The 15,228-nt window shown below is 40.4% G+C and overlaps 1 protein-coding gene across 2 annotated transcripts in view; it reads right to left on the minus strand.

Annotated features, from left to right (window-relative positions):
- LOC147688907 (peroxisomal carnitine O-octanoyltransferase-like) overlaps positions 1 to 15,228 on the minus strand; it is a 633,161-nt gene that overhangs the window by 439,504 nt on the left and 178,429 nt on the right. For both annotated transcript variants that reach the window (XM_086941804.1, XM_086941803.1), the window contains exon 2: positions 3,120 to 3,241. In XM_086941804.1, coding sequence (XP_086797930.1) covers positions 3,120 to 3,231 — 112 coding nt within the window. In that variant the 5' untranslated portion in view covers positions 3,232 to 3,241. The remainder of the gene's footprint in view (positions 1 to 3,119; positions 3,242 to 15,228) is intronic.

Genomic DNA, 15,228 nt, shown 5'->3' on the forward strand with positions numbered 1-15,228 from the left:
AATACTGCCCTTGACATTGAAATTAACAAAATGCAACAGAGAGTATCTATGGATTAGAAGCAGCAAGAAGATTGTCCCAGGATTCTGCAATGGCCAAGAAATCATCTTTAGGTCATATAGCATCTGCGAAAACCCCTGAGCGCTCGACTGGCCCAGTACCAATTATAACAGTGGCGGATGTGCATCACACTTTAGATATAACCCCCCCTCGTGTCAGCTACTAGTCCAGGGTTACTCCATTCACCCACCAACCAGAGTTTACCTTTGGATGTGGTGGATCCGGTACCGGGGGTACCCACAGAGACAATTCCCAAGGGAAATGGGGCGTGTGTGAGCAATTTGTGTGAAAGTAAAGAGGGTGTAAACAAAAAAAGGAAACGTAACATTACATCTGCCTATGCTAGGAAAAAGGCTAAAGTAGCAAAAGCCCAGTATCTTAATGGCGCGAAGTCTAATGTAGAGGGTGGGAGTGGTATGTTCCATCTGGCGTCCCCCATTGCTGCAAAAAATGGTCCGAATGTTGATGAGGTTAATTTGGATGTAATAGATGGGGAGCAAGATCACCCAATAAGAGCCGAGAATGGTGGGGTGATAGTCTGTGAGGAGGAGGGAAGCAACAAGGAATTTCTTAAAACTGTATGGGAAACGCTAAAAAACTCCTAAGCCCTCGGGAAGTCAGATTATATGTCGCTTTCGTAGATTTGAGAGCGGCATTTGATCTACTGCCACAGGGTCTCCTTTGGAGAGCCCTTGACGAGGCTGGGATGCCAGGATGCCTTCTGGCTCAAATAATTCAGCTGCACGCCAGGAATTTCGCTAAAGTGAGATGGGGTCCTAATGGTGAACTGACCCAAAATATACCAATAGAGCGTGGCGTTCGCCAAGGATGCGTCCTGGCCCCAACCCTATTTTCCCTTTTTGTGAACGACATCCCTGCTCATCTGGAGGGCTGCACGAATGATTCGCCCCGACTTAATGGAGAAAGGGTGCCTGTGTTACTTTTCGCTGACGATACCATCTTGATTTCGCAAACCAAGAAAGGTCTCCAGGCGCTACTTAACTCCTTTAGTGAATAATGCGGCAAGAAAGGGCTGGAAATTAATGTAAATAAAACAAAGTGCATGGCCCTAAATACAAGTAGGCCAGATAAAGGGTGCTTAACCTTAGATGGTCAGGATTTGGAAGTAGTTGACCACTTTTCTTATTTGGGGGTTGAGATAGACTCGAAATTTACTTGGAAACCCCAAATTCAGAAAAGTAAGGTGATATTTGCCCAAAACATTACACCAATTATTAGTAAGTTTAACATAAGTACAAGTAAGGCAGTGACACCTGTTATGGAACTCTTTAAATTTAAAGTTCAACCTGCAGCACTTTACGGGGCTGAGATCTGGGGGCCATCGGCAAAGGATACCTTTTCCAAAATGGACAAGAAATTTATGCGAAGTATTGTAAGGGTTCCTACAAGCATCCCCTTAGTGCCTCTTCAACTGGATCTGAACTGTAAGAGGACAGATCATTACACCACTCTCAGGCCTTTAATGTTCTGGGTAAGATTGTGGCTGACACCAGAATTGGACGATTATAGGAAAGGATTACAAGAAATAATGGGCTTAGACTCACTGACTCTATTCTCTGGCTCAAACATATTAAAACATGGTTTTCCATCTTAGGCCTTTCACAGTTATGGGAGTATCCCGAAAGGCTACCACATAACACAAAAATCATGGCGAAAAATTTCTTTTGGTCTTTCATAAATAACCAATTAGTCAATGGGAACAGATGTGGGACTCTAGTGAATAACTTTTTAACCTTTAAGGACGAACCCCTTTTTGAGGTCTTCCTCGATGAAGTTGAGCCCCCCCTTGCAAAGACCCTATTTATGAAGTTTAGGTATGGAAACCTTATGACCAACTATATAAAGGAATACTGGTCTAGGAAAAATAAAGATGAAACTCATGTAGCAAGTGGAAATTGCTTAATGTGTGAAGGAAATTACAAGGAGGATGAGGTTCATATATTGTTTTTCTGTCAAGCATATTGCAAAGACAGGAAAAAATGGATCAAGCCCTTATGCAACATATTGGGAATTAGGTCATGTAATCTGGTATATTGAATAATTAAGTCTGATACTTCTCAGATCATTGTTTTTAGTGTCAGCAGATTCCTTCATTCTGTTTATATTGCCAAGAGCAAAATAGGTCTTAAATTGTAACTAAAAATGCATTACCATTTACTTGCACGATTCAACAGTAGCATATCCAACCATGCAGGCATGTGTTGTTATTTATTTTATCCATTGTGTTAAATTTTAAACGATTGTACATTAGTCAAACTGGCATGTTCTCTTGTTTTCTTTTTTTGAATGTATGTATGTATTGTGCAATTTTTTATGGCAAAACTGCTGAAATAAAGTTGTTATAACGATTAAACGACCTCTTTTGTTTCATGCTGTTCTTGCTGACCTTTTCAAGTTACATGTATTAGTTTAGCACGGGAAGCCTGTTACAGCACAATTAGTGCCTTGCATCAATAAGGCACTTACTACAAGAAAATTAAGCAGCCCTATTCTTTTAGGTTTTTGCAGTAATTTACAGTTTTATTTAATTGTAAATGATCCCGTATATCTATGTTAATATGGTGCAGTGATCAAAGTTCCATTTAAGTAAAGATGTTTACTACTCCGGGTTTGTGTGATTCTTTTTTTGTATCTGCTTATTGTTTTTATTGTTGTTTCTAGGGGTTTTAAAATTGAGAATTTGTACACTTAATCATTTACATAAGTACGTTATGTATTTATCTCAGTTTGCTGATATTTACTAAGGAATTATCTTGCTGCACGACTGCTTTTTTATTATACCGATGTCTGATTGTCTTTTCTTTCTTAATGATGTTGTTTTATTCAGTTGCGTAATGTTGTGTTTTTACTGTGTCTTTTATGGCCTGTTAGAGCGAAAAATGAATTATTGATGAAGTAAAGAAAATGATGGAGTGAAGGAATTAAACATCACCGAGGCAATACTGTCCCACCATGACAGCTCTCCACTTGATACGACTAAATATCAGGGTGTGGACATAAGGACCGCCCAATCACTAGAATGTTCCGTAGCCACACATACCTGATTCTAGATACTTCCGTAAGGATTCCTCCAGCGATGGCACAGGAAGAGGCGGCAGTGAGTCCTGATACTGAAATGTCCGCTCCTCTGTCGCTTCAGATGGATTTGCCATTCTTTAAAATCTAACACAAAACAATATAGTTTTTCGTCAATAAAAGATACATCTCGAAACAAATCACAGTTATACTTTTAAATTTGCGCTTTAAAAAAGGTGTTGGGTTGGGCAGGGAGATGAGAATCGTCAGAAACCAGTTTGCCTTGCCTGACAGGCTTTATTGTGTATACTTAACTTGAGTTTGTTTTGCATTTGGAAAGAAACACATGTATTATGATCCGCATGACAAACGAACTAGCAGGTTTCTTGATGTCAAAACACCAGGCATATTAGAAGCCGCCCTTGGAAGGTGAAGTCCTCCGCTTGCTCTGAGAATTGGACTTCCGGTTCATTGTGATTTGCTTTCAGAGTTGAACTCTTCTTTCACTATACAGGTATCCATATACTTCTCATGCACAGCTGATGGCATCATAAAAATATGCCTTACAGCAATGCAGTCAAAAACGAACCTAAATGAACGCTATAGTCTCTCATTGCTCAAAACCAGCTGTCTCTGCATCAAACTCGCCACCTCTTGCGACTCTTGGCAGACCTGCAACCAGGACTCCATCATACTGGAGACAAATTAGTGGTAAAAGAAAAAAAAACATATCAGGGCTTCATCATCTATGCATCCATGATCTGATAGGACATCCTACTCCCAAGCATGGCAACTAAAGAGTCTCATCTTTAGATACTACATCATGATGCAATTACAATGAAAGTCCACTCTTATGCTCTAGGAACCCAGAGACTCTGCCAAGCACTATTAACTTAAAGCAGTTTTTTGCTATAAAAATATCACATACATGCAAGGGTGCAGCGTTTCACTGAGAGCGCGTGGAATCCGTGTTATGCAGGCAAGAGGTGATCAAATGTTCTTAATCTAAGTACAGACTGGGTTGCCCACAGGCTGTGTCCAACAGCGGCACCCCAGTCCGGGCAGCAAGATGATGCAAGTAAAATATCTAATTTAGAATGGCTTAACATAAGAGGATATATAAATATCCATTTCCGCTTAGCAGTCAAGACAAAATCCAAATGAACATGTTGAGATACCAGCTGGTTCTTAAGGATTTGTACCCACTTAGTGTTGTTTGTGAATGTATATAAACAACAAAAGAGTAATTCCGAATAACTGTATTTGTACAAAGCAGGAGTAGCGTTTGCTTTTAAAAAGAACCCTCACTCACCAACCTAGTTGGTGACATACATCATCATTTGGTTCCCACCCAAGCGGCCAAATGTTTTTTTGTGAATAGAAAAAAGCAAGCACAAAGTGAATGTAGGCAAAAGACAACGGTTCAACAAATCATTTGAATCAGAGGGGAGAAATAGATGTGTGAGAAAATATCCAGGTCAACGGGTCAAATGAAGATTGGAATGCTTTAAGTGCTATAACCATGAACTCTTTGATAAAGAAAAGATGTCAGCCATTTGGCACAGGTTCCCCCCTGAGTTACAAATTTCTCGAAACGTTGGACGTTATGTGGATGGTCAATGGTTCACATATTGCGGAGAGGTCCAAAAGCATCAGAACACTATCTCTATCCTCATTCACCCTTATTTTTGAGTCATCAAAGAATGATTTCAATTTTCAGCCTGGGCCTTAAAGCCTGCCTAGACGGCACCTGAGTGAGAAAACTTTTCGGAGTTTCGTTGAAGCTGTTGCTTTACTGCTCTTTCTAAAGGTTTACCAGAAAAGCCCAAGAGAGGAAAAGGTCAAAGGTTTGCTGTGTCTGGTGGATCTCTGAGCAGCAGCGGCCGGTAGTAGGAGTTAATAAATAAAACGACTTTTGTTGCGTGCACTGCATCACCAAATGCGATGCAGTGAGCGTAACGAAATTCGTTTTATTTATTTATATGTTTACTTACCTGTTAAACTCCTTAATCCATATATTACTACCCCCCTCCCTGTCCCTCCCACGTCACCGCCCTGCAGAAACTCCTACTACCGACCGGTGCTGCCTATGAGTGGCTTTTTGAGGAACGTTTGTCAAATGCAATCATAAGATTGTCATGTACCAGACCTGTGATCACACAGCAAGGAAGCAATTGACTGCTTCCAGTCAACAGGGGTGGTCACAGCTCCTGGACATCAAAGGCTGGTCAAAGATCCAAGGGTAGAAACTGATTTTTCTGACTGTTGAGATGAAACCTTTTGATGGTGACTTCACAAAGCCATTCAAAAATAGGTCATGATGGCCAGGTAACTGACAGGGAAACTTTAAAAAAGAAGTTCCAAAGCAAAGGGGAGCTCGGCAATAATACATGGCTAATCGAGCACTGAAATGTTTGGTAAGGCATTAGCAGATGTCTAAAGGCAGTAGAGCCTGCAAGCTTGTTGCTTACAGGATTTTAAACTTCTAGTACCAAAAATAATTCTTTAGGAGGAATGTATGACGTTGCAACGCATACATTCACAATCGCGGTATTTTACATCACGTTCGTTAAAACACAAGTCTTTACAACGACTTGCGCTGGAGGACTCTGGACTTAGGAATAGTATGATTTACTATTCCAACTCCAGCCTACATAACAGTAGGGAAGGTGTTGGAATAGTAAATCATACTATTCCTTAGCTTAAAGCGCCATCCAGCACAAGTCGTTGTAACGACTTGCGTTGTAACGCCCCCAATGTCAACATATAGAGGTGTAACGACAGTGTTGTACAGGTCGTTTTCCCTTTAGGAGTCATACTGGTGGCATTAAAATAGAGGTAGAGATGAAGGCTTTTCTTCTAGACCACAGTGATTGGGGCAGGAAATATGCTGTAAAAGCTAGTTGGGGATACTCCAAATTGGACAGTTTAAGATCTTGCCTACCCTCATGACTAGTACATTGCTGCAGTAAAGTGGGGACATACAACCATGTACTGAGGTCGCCAGGGACAATCAGTGAGCTGGAGGAAATGGAATGCTGCATAAATAGGTCCCAGTAGAATGGAGTAGTTAAGTATATATATATATATATATATATATATATATATATATATATATATATATATATATTCACTGAAAAAACCATAGGTTTTAGGCCATATATAGTTAGGGATTAGCATTTACAAACCTTAATTTACTCGCTCAAAACCATAGAAATTTGCATATATAGTTAGATGCAATAACTATATATCGCGCACCCGCAATCCACTGCTGATGATGTCACATATTACATCATTCATGACATGGTCAGTGACATCACTGATGACATCACTGATGACAACTCAAATGACATCACTGATGACAACTCAAATGACATCACTGACAACATCACTGATGACATCAATCATGTGATAATACGATCAACCTCTTCAGACTCTAATATAACCTTAGATACACTCAGAGTAAACAGACACTCACAGACTGTCACTCATCCATGGAGTTACTCACACACCTAGTCAGTCATGCACTGAATCAATCACACCTCCATTTCATTAACTATACAGTTATACACACCTTACTTATTCAAACATATACTAACACATATTTACTCTCTTATACAATTCCTGATACAAGTTTTCAATGATCCATTCAGCCACTCACACATTCACTGGCTCTTATACACAGTAATTTATATATGTGAACTCTCACATGTACTGTGTTTTACATATTTACTTACTTTGACATGTAGCACTGAGATATCCATTCACTCACCAACACACTCGTACACAGTCAAACACCCATACAGCTGTTTCAACATGCAGTTTTGAACCCATAGATCTAGTGGATCAACTGTTCACACATGTATACACAGAGTCACACACCTCCCAGCCACCCCCACACACACACTCACTCTCCCATAGAAATACCTAGGCAACCAATCAATAACCCATATAGTTACTGATATAGCTACTGATTAACACATGCAGCACTTCATAGACCAACAGATATAATGATGCACAAATTAAGACAGTTTAGTCACTAACCCATGCACTCAGTGAGACACATTTAATCACTCTCTCATACAGTCAGTCATGCACCTACTAAATCCTTCATCCAGACACTTATACATCCACTCATTCTTCAATATGTAAGACATATTTTAACTATACAGAAACATACAGTCACTGGATGTTGTCATCAGTGATGTCATCAGTGATGTCACTGACCATGTCATGAATGATGTAATATGTGACATCATCAGCAGTGGATTGCGGGTGCGCGATATATAGTTATTGCATCTAACTATATATGCGAATTTCTATGGTTTTGTGAGAGTAAATTAAGGTTTTGTAAATGTTAATCCCTAACTATATATGGCCTAAAACCTATTGTTTTTTCAGTGAATTTCAAGGGTTTTTTAATAGCAAATATCAAAAGCTGTCAAATGTGAAGTACGAGATAGGTAAAAACATTTTCGTATTTATGCAGGCTGATGTACTTTGAACGCTGCCCCCCTCCCCCCCCTCGCTTTTCTCTTAGCAGTACTCTCTCTTTGCAGATAGTGAAGGGTAGTTAACGCAGGCCTTTGCCCCCGTTCTAATCCGTCGTGTCTGCTTCTCTCTCCATTTAATTGATTGTTATCTAAGCATTTACTGTTTTAGAATTGGTTCTCTTTGGTTCATTCTCTATTTACAAACAAGCACAGAGTCGCAATACTCTGTTTAGTCTTTGCAGATAGTGAAAAATCGTTTTAAAAAACAAAAGGAATCGAGCAATGTTCAAATGGACCCTCCACCTCCTCAACAATACATGAGGACTCGCAACCAGCAATACTGGTGGTAGAGGCAGGCAATGAACCTATAGCTACAAATGATTTACCTATATATAATCTGTCCTCGGCCAATCTTCAACCAGAGGACATAAAAGTACTCAGCAGAGGTTTATCATTTGTTCCGAGTAGCTATGTTAACAAATTCAAATTACACGAAGACTTATTTGCCTTTTTCCGCAAAATCAGACTGAACAAATTTTTCCAGGATCGCCCACCATGTGAGGAAGTAAACAACCTTTCTGGTTGTAAACCAGCATCCACATTCACACCCACCCTAGACATGGTGGGTGCAGAAGTACGCATCTTTGAACAGAGCGTCCTGCAAGATGTTGCTAAAATCATCAAACACACTTATACTCCTCCTTCAAATCTCTCTCATTCAGAAAGAAACTCCTTGAATGAGCTCAAATCTAACTCTTCCATAGTCATCAAGCCTTGCGATAAAGGTGGGGGCATTGCAGTCTTTGATAGAACGAAGTATGATGAGAGGATGTTAGAAATGCTAGCTGTAACTGAACATTACAGACCTGCCCAACGCAAAGAAATAGATCGCTTGAATAAACACATTCAAGAAATAACTCAGTTGGCCTTCATAGATGGCTTTATCTGTGAAGAGGAGCTTATCTTTCTCAATAAAACTACTCCTACCACTTCTGTTCTTTATGGTCTTCCTAAGACACATAAATCAGAGACAAATCCACCAATGCGTCCTATCATTTCGACCATCGGCTCATGTACTGAACCACTTTCCAAATATGTGGACCGCTTCCTGTGTCCACTAACTCAGAAATATACTTCGTACATCCGCGACACCGGGGATATCATTAATAAAATAGAAGGTCTACCCTTCAACCCCGACACAGACATCCTGGTGACGCTCGACATTGAGGCACTTTACACCAACATCCCTCAATGTCGAGCGTTACAGGCAGTCTCCACCCTTCTCAGGAGACATCCCTCTGACCGCCCCGATGCTTTCATCATCCAGTGTTTGGAGATTGTCCTTATGAACAACTACTTTGATTATAACGGGAAAACCTATAAACAGATCAAAGGGACATCCATGGGGGCTTCTTGTGCCCCCAGTGTAGCTAATACCTTCATGGGGGAGTGGGAACTGAAAAACATTTTTAATGAACTTGCACCTTTTTTTGAGAATATTTTTGTCTGGAAACGCTTCATTGATGATATTTTTTTTATTTGGAAAGGGTCGGAAGAGGAACTACAGACCTTCTACCTCTGGCTTAATGCCAGTGATACGAACCTGAGGTTCACGATGAATCTCAGCACTCAGCAGGTAGACTTTCTAGACATTAGCATTTTAGGCACTAACGGACAGTTATCGGTTAGTCTTTTCAGAAAAAGTACTGCCAAAAATACTATTTTGGAATTTGCTAGCTTCCATCCCAATTGCCAAAGGGAATCCATACCTTTCGGCGAATTCCTCCGGATTCGCCGGAATTGTACGGACATGAGTTCATTCCATCGACACGGAGATGCCCTGAAAGAACGACTACTCAAAAGAGGTTATCCTCATCGCCTAGTGCGACAGGCCTACAAACGGGCTAAATATTTCAATAGATCAGCACTTCTTCAGGGCAAACCCCAAAACAAACATGAACGGATTACCTGCGTGATTAACCACTCCACCCTGAACCATAAGTTGAGAAATATCATCTACAAAAACTGGAAAATTCTAAACCTGGATGAAAGTGGCACAGCACTTCCCCTCCCAATGTTAGCCTACAGAAGAAACAGAAATTTAAGGGACATGTTGGTCCATGCAAGACCCCTGACTAGGAATACCCATTTCAATAACCAGCTTTCAATCACTGGTCTCCCTGCAGTAGTGGGGAACCATAGGTGTGGCGGCTGCCATGCTTGTAACTCAGCCCTAACCTCTGACGTGGTGACTTACAATGAAAAAAATATCAAATTACGCCACCTCACCAACTGCCGCAGTAGCAATATAGTGTACATCTTGTTCTGTGACTGTGGCCTAGCCTATGTTGGCGAGACAGGACGCGAGTTTCGCGTTCGTTTCAGCGAACATAAGTCCGCCATTAGGACGAAGAAACTTTCAGCTCCATTAGTAGTACACTGTATTGAGAAACTACACAAAGAGGATAAGATCAAATGGTCCATCCTGGAAAAAGTCGCCCCGAAAATGGGTGAGCCCATTGAAGTCACGCGCAAAAAACGTGAAACTTTCTGGATTTTTCTGTTAGACAGTGTCAAGCGAGGACTTAACGAAGAGATATCTTGGTATGTTACCAAGTAATGAACTCTGATCTCTTGTCCTTATCCGCCTGTCCTTAATCTGTACCTTTAGTGGACTTATTCCGGATTTATTTTTATAGTTTCTATCTATTTTAGAATCCTCTCTTCAATTTTGAACTTTTTGGCATACACCTTGGCATATTATTATCAAGCCGACACTTTCCTGTCCGCATTTTCTTATGAGCTGACAGCATCCTTACTAGACTTACTCCCTTATGGGTTTTTAAGCTAATAATTAACACTCTAAACATAACTCGATCGTGGCAGTTACGACCTTTAAGATTCAGCCCCTTTTCCATTACACCGGAATACCCTTTTCCTGCTTTTACTTTGTAAATACATCAACTCGGCTGTCTGGGTACACGTAACATGGCCGCCATGTCGTAGTCCTTCGTTGATTACCACACTAAGAGACTCTCGCGGTTTTCCTTTCTTCCGCGATACTCCAAGTATAAATATGGGCGGAGATAAGCAATGTCCGACGGAGGGTCCCGGGGACGCGTAGACGCCTGCAACGCCACTCGCCGAACCTAAGGTAAAGGGTACAGACATTGAACGGGGTTACAGGGGTGGAGAGCAGGTTCTTGCTTCTATTCGGAGACGCAACCTGCTCGGGCGTGGTAGCGCCGTTTTTTAACGTAGTGAGCTTAGATCTCTTATCGCCCTCACGGCATCCCTATGCTCTTGGGACCCACTTTAAAACATCATCTTCACTAACTATCAAATTCTAGACCTTATGATAGACACGTCCTTTGTTCAACTTCCCGGGGATGTAACCGAGTTAGTGCACGTTACTCTGTTCTACCAAGCCCAGCCTGGCTCCAGGATTCGTAAACGGTCACATTCTAGGCGGTAATCACGCAGGATATACATGTCCTTTGTTTAACTTCCCGGGGATGTAACTGAGTTAGTGCACGTGACTCTGCACCACCATGTCGCCTTGGTATCGGAACTTACCCATATTTCCTTGTCTTGCAGGATCGCGGTGATGCCAAAGTATCAAACTACCTTGCAGAATACGTGTTTTTTACGACAATTGATCGCCATTTATAATTGTAAGTTTCCTATATAGGATCTCTAGCCTCCCATGTGCATAACAACTCTATGACATGCATGTTGTCTCTGACAGACGTGTCGGTATCTCTTTATATTACATTAGAGATCGAAATCACATAGGAGTTGATGCCCCACTTGGACTACAGCATCCTGGGACCCTCTAAATAATAGGAGTACTTCTTCAGAACCCACATTTTTATGGAAACAACTTGCTCATTTCGGTATGTCTTCTTTATAGTGCTATTTATAGGCAGCTCAGCTAACTCAGAGGATTAGTGTCCCCCCAGAAATATCCCTGACCTGGGATTCTACACATTTCTTTTTTAGCTTTCTACACAGAATCTGACATCTTAGACACCGATATGAAGCTTTGAGGGTCACCTTACACATCTAACTTGGCATTTCGGGTAAGCCTTATTATTAGGGACCATATATATATATATCTTGGAAATTCTTATACCAGAACCGACTGTAACAGCTTCCTCTGGTCCCCTTATAGATGCAGCACCATCTGAGTGACCCCATCAATCTACTCTTATAGAGACCTCGTTTTAGTGATAGCTTATCTATCACCTTGTAAGTATTACTTAATGATTGCATATCTCTCTATATGAAGTACTTTTTTAATTGGCTTGTGCAGAATAAACTTTCTTACTGCACTATGGGTCCCCTTTTAAATGATAGTGTGACCGTTCACTTTGGGCCCACACTCTGCTCTCAGACGATTAGATTCTTCTGCTCTCATCTCTGAGAGATTTTTTCTCTCTTACTAGAATAATGAACCACGGGTTTTACCCAATAGTGAATGTACTAATGCTCACTTGTTTACAGAATTTCTGTGTATGTGATAGTGACAGATCTGTCTTTTCCTTTCAGGCCAATCTGTTTTCTTGTCTGCTCCCCTGCTAACTGCACAATCCGATGTACAAGGTCCTGATGAAGGTGGCTTGCCCACCGAAACGCGCGTAGACCCGCCACAAGGGCCAACAATCACATCTCGTTGCCCTTGAACCACATTAGCGTAACCATCTTGCCAATTGTGATCCAGTTCCTTCTTTTTGCATCTTTGTATGTGGTATGAATGTGGAATGACTGTCAGCACGTGAGTGAGTTGCTGTGTATGATTGCTTCTCAGGGGAACGTCTACTAATTTGTTATGGATTTTAGATTTGTTTTTGTGTTCTTTATGGATTTTTTTCAAACACCTTCATGTATTACCTATGAACTGTACAAAAGATGATTCGCTGATTAAGTATAAAATTTATTTATATTCACATAAAGATAAAATAGAATAAGAAAATAAAAATATATATTTTTTGAATAAACTTTACTTGTATTTCTTATGTTCTGTCACTATTTTTGTTGATTAATTAGAGATGTACACACTTTACTGATTGATACGGCCATTGCAGGAACATCCTTCTAGTTTTATGCCAGACCTGTGATCACACAGCAAGGAAGCAATTGACTGCTTCCAGTCAACAGGGGTGGTCACAGCTCCTGGACATCAAAGGCTGGTCAAAGATCCAAGGGTAGAAACTGATTTTTCTGACTGTTGAGATGAAACCTTTTGATGGTGACTTCACAAAGCCATTCAAAAATAGGTCATGATGGCCAGGTAACTGACAGGGAAACTTTAAAAAAGAAGTTCCAAAGCAAAGGGGAGCTCGGCAATAATACATGGCTAATCGAGCACTGAAATGTTTGGTAAGGCATTAGCAGATGTCTAAAGGCAGTAGAGCCTGCAAGCTTGTTGCTTACAGGATTTTAAACTTCTAGTACCAAAAATAATTCTTTAGGAGGAATGTATGACGTTGCAACGCATACATTCACAATCGCGGTATTTTACATCACGTTCGTTAAAACACAAGTCTTTACAACGACTTGCGCTGGAGGACTCTGGACTTAGGAATAGTATGATTTACTATTCCAACTCCAGCCTACATAACAGTAGGGAAGGTGTTGGAATAGTAAATCATACTATTCCTTAGCTTAAAGCGCCATCCAGCACAAGTCGTTGTAACGACTTGCGTTGTAACGCCCCCAATGTCAACATATAGAGGTGTAACGACAGTGTTGTACAGGTCGTTTTCCCTTTAGGAGTCATACTGGTGGCATTAAAATAGAGGTAGAGATGAAGGCTTTTCTTCTAGACCACAGTGATTGGGGCAGGAAATATGCTGTAAAAGCTAGTTGGGGATACTCCAAATTGGACAGTTTAAGATCTTGCCTACCCTCATGACTAGTACATTGCTGCAGTAAAGTGGGGACATACAACCATGTACTGAGGTCGCCAGGGACAATCAGTGAGCTGGAGGAAATGGAATGCTGCATAAATAGGTCCCAGTAGAATGGAGTAGTTAAGTATATATATATATATATATATATATATATATATATATATATATATATATATATATATATTCACTGAAAAAACCATAGGTTTTAGGCCATATATAGTTAGGGATTAGCATTTACAAACCTTAATTTACTCGCTCAAAACCATAGAAATTTGCATATATAGTTAGATGCAATAACTATATATCGCGCACCCGCAATCCACTGCTGATGATGTCACATATTACATCATTCATGACATGGTCAGTGACATCACTGATGACATCACTGATGACAACTCAAATGACATCACTGATGACAACTCAAATGACATCACTGACAACATCACTGATGACATCAATCATGTGATAATACGATCAACCTCTTCAGACTCTAATATAACCTTAGATACACTCAGAGTAAACAGACACTCACAGACTGTCACTCATCCATGGAGTTACTCACACACCTAGTCAGTCATGCACTGAATCAATCACACCTCCATTTCATTAACTATACAGTTATACACACCTTACTTATTCAAACATATACTAACACATATTTACTCTCTTATACAATTCCTGATACAAGTTTTCAATGATCCATTCAGCCACTCACACATTCACTGGCTCTTATACACAGTAATTTATATATGTGAACTCTCACATGTACTGTGTTTTACATATTTACTTACTTTGACATGTAGCACTGAGATATCCATTCACTCACCAACACACTCGTACACAGTCAAACACCCATACAGCTGTTTCAACATGCAGTTTTGAACCCATAGATCTAGTGGATCAACTGTTCACACATGTATACACAGAGTCACACACCTCCCAGCCACCCCCACACACACACTCACTCTCCCATAGAAATACTTAGGCAACCAATCAATAACCCATATAGTTACTGATATAGCTACTGATTAACACATGCAGCACTTCATAGAACAACAGATATAATGATGCACAAATTAAGACAGTTTAGTCACTAACCCATGCACTCAGTGAGACACATTTAATCACTCTCTCATACAGTCAGTCATGCACCTACTAAATCCTTCATCCAGACACTTATACATCCACTCATTCTTCAATATGTAAGACATATTTTAACTATACAGAAACATACAGTCACTGGATGTTGTCATCAGTGATGTCATCAGTGATGTCACTGACCATGTCATGAATGATGTAATATGTGACATCATCAGCAGTGGATTGCGGGTGCGCGATATATAGTTATTGCATCTAACTATATATGCGAATTTCTATGGTTTTGTGAGAGTAAATTAAGGTTTTGTAAATGTTAATCCCTAACTATATATGGCCTAAAACCTATTGTTTTTTCAGTGAATTTCAAGGGTTTTTTAATAGCAAATATCAAAAGCTGTCAAATGTGAAGTACGAGATAGGTAAAAACATTTTCGTATTTATGCAGGCTGATGTACTTTGAACGCTGCCCCCCTCCCCCCCCTCGCTTTTCTCTTAGCAGTACTCTCTCTTTGCAGATAGTGAAGGGTAGTTAACGCAGGCCTTTGCCCCCGTTCTAATCCGTCGTGTCTGCTTCTCTCTCCATTTAATTGATTGTTATCTAAGCATTTACTGTTTTAGAATTGGTTCT

Source organism: Lissotriton vulgaris, chromosome 10, assembly GCF_964263255.1.
Source record: "Lissotriton vulgaris chromosome 10, aLisVul1.2, whole genome shotgun sequence".
In the NCBI taxonomy this organism is placed as follows: domain Eukaryota; kingdom Metazoa; phylum Chordata; class Amphibia; order Caudata; family Salamandridae; genus Lissotriton; species Lissotriton vulgaris.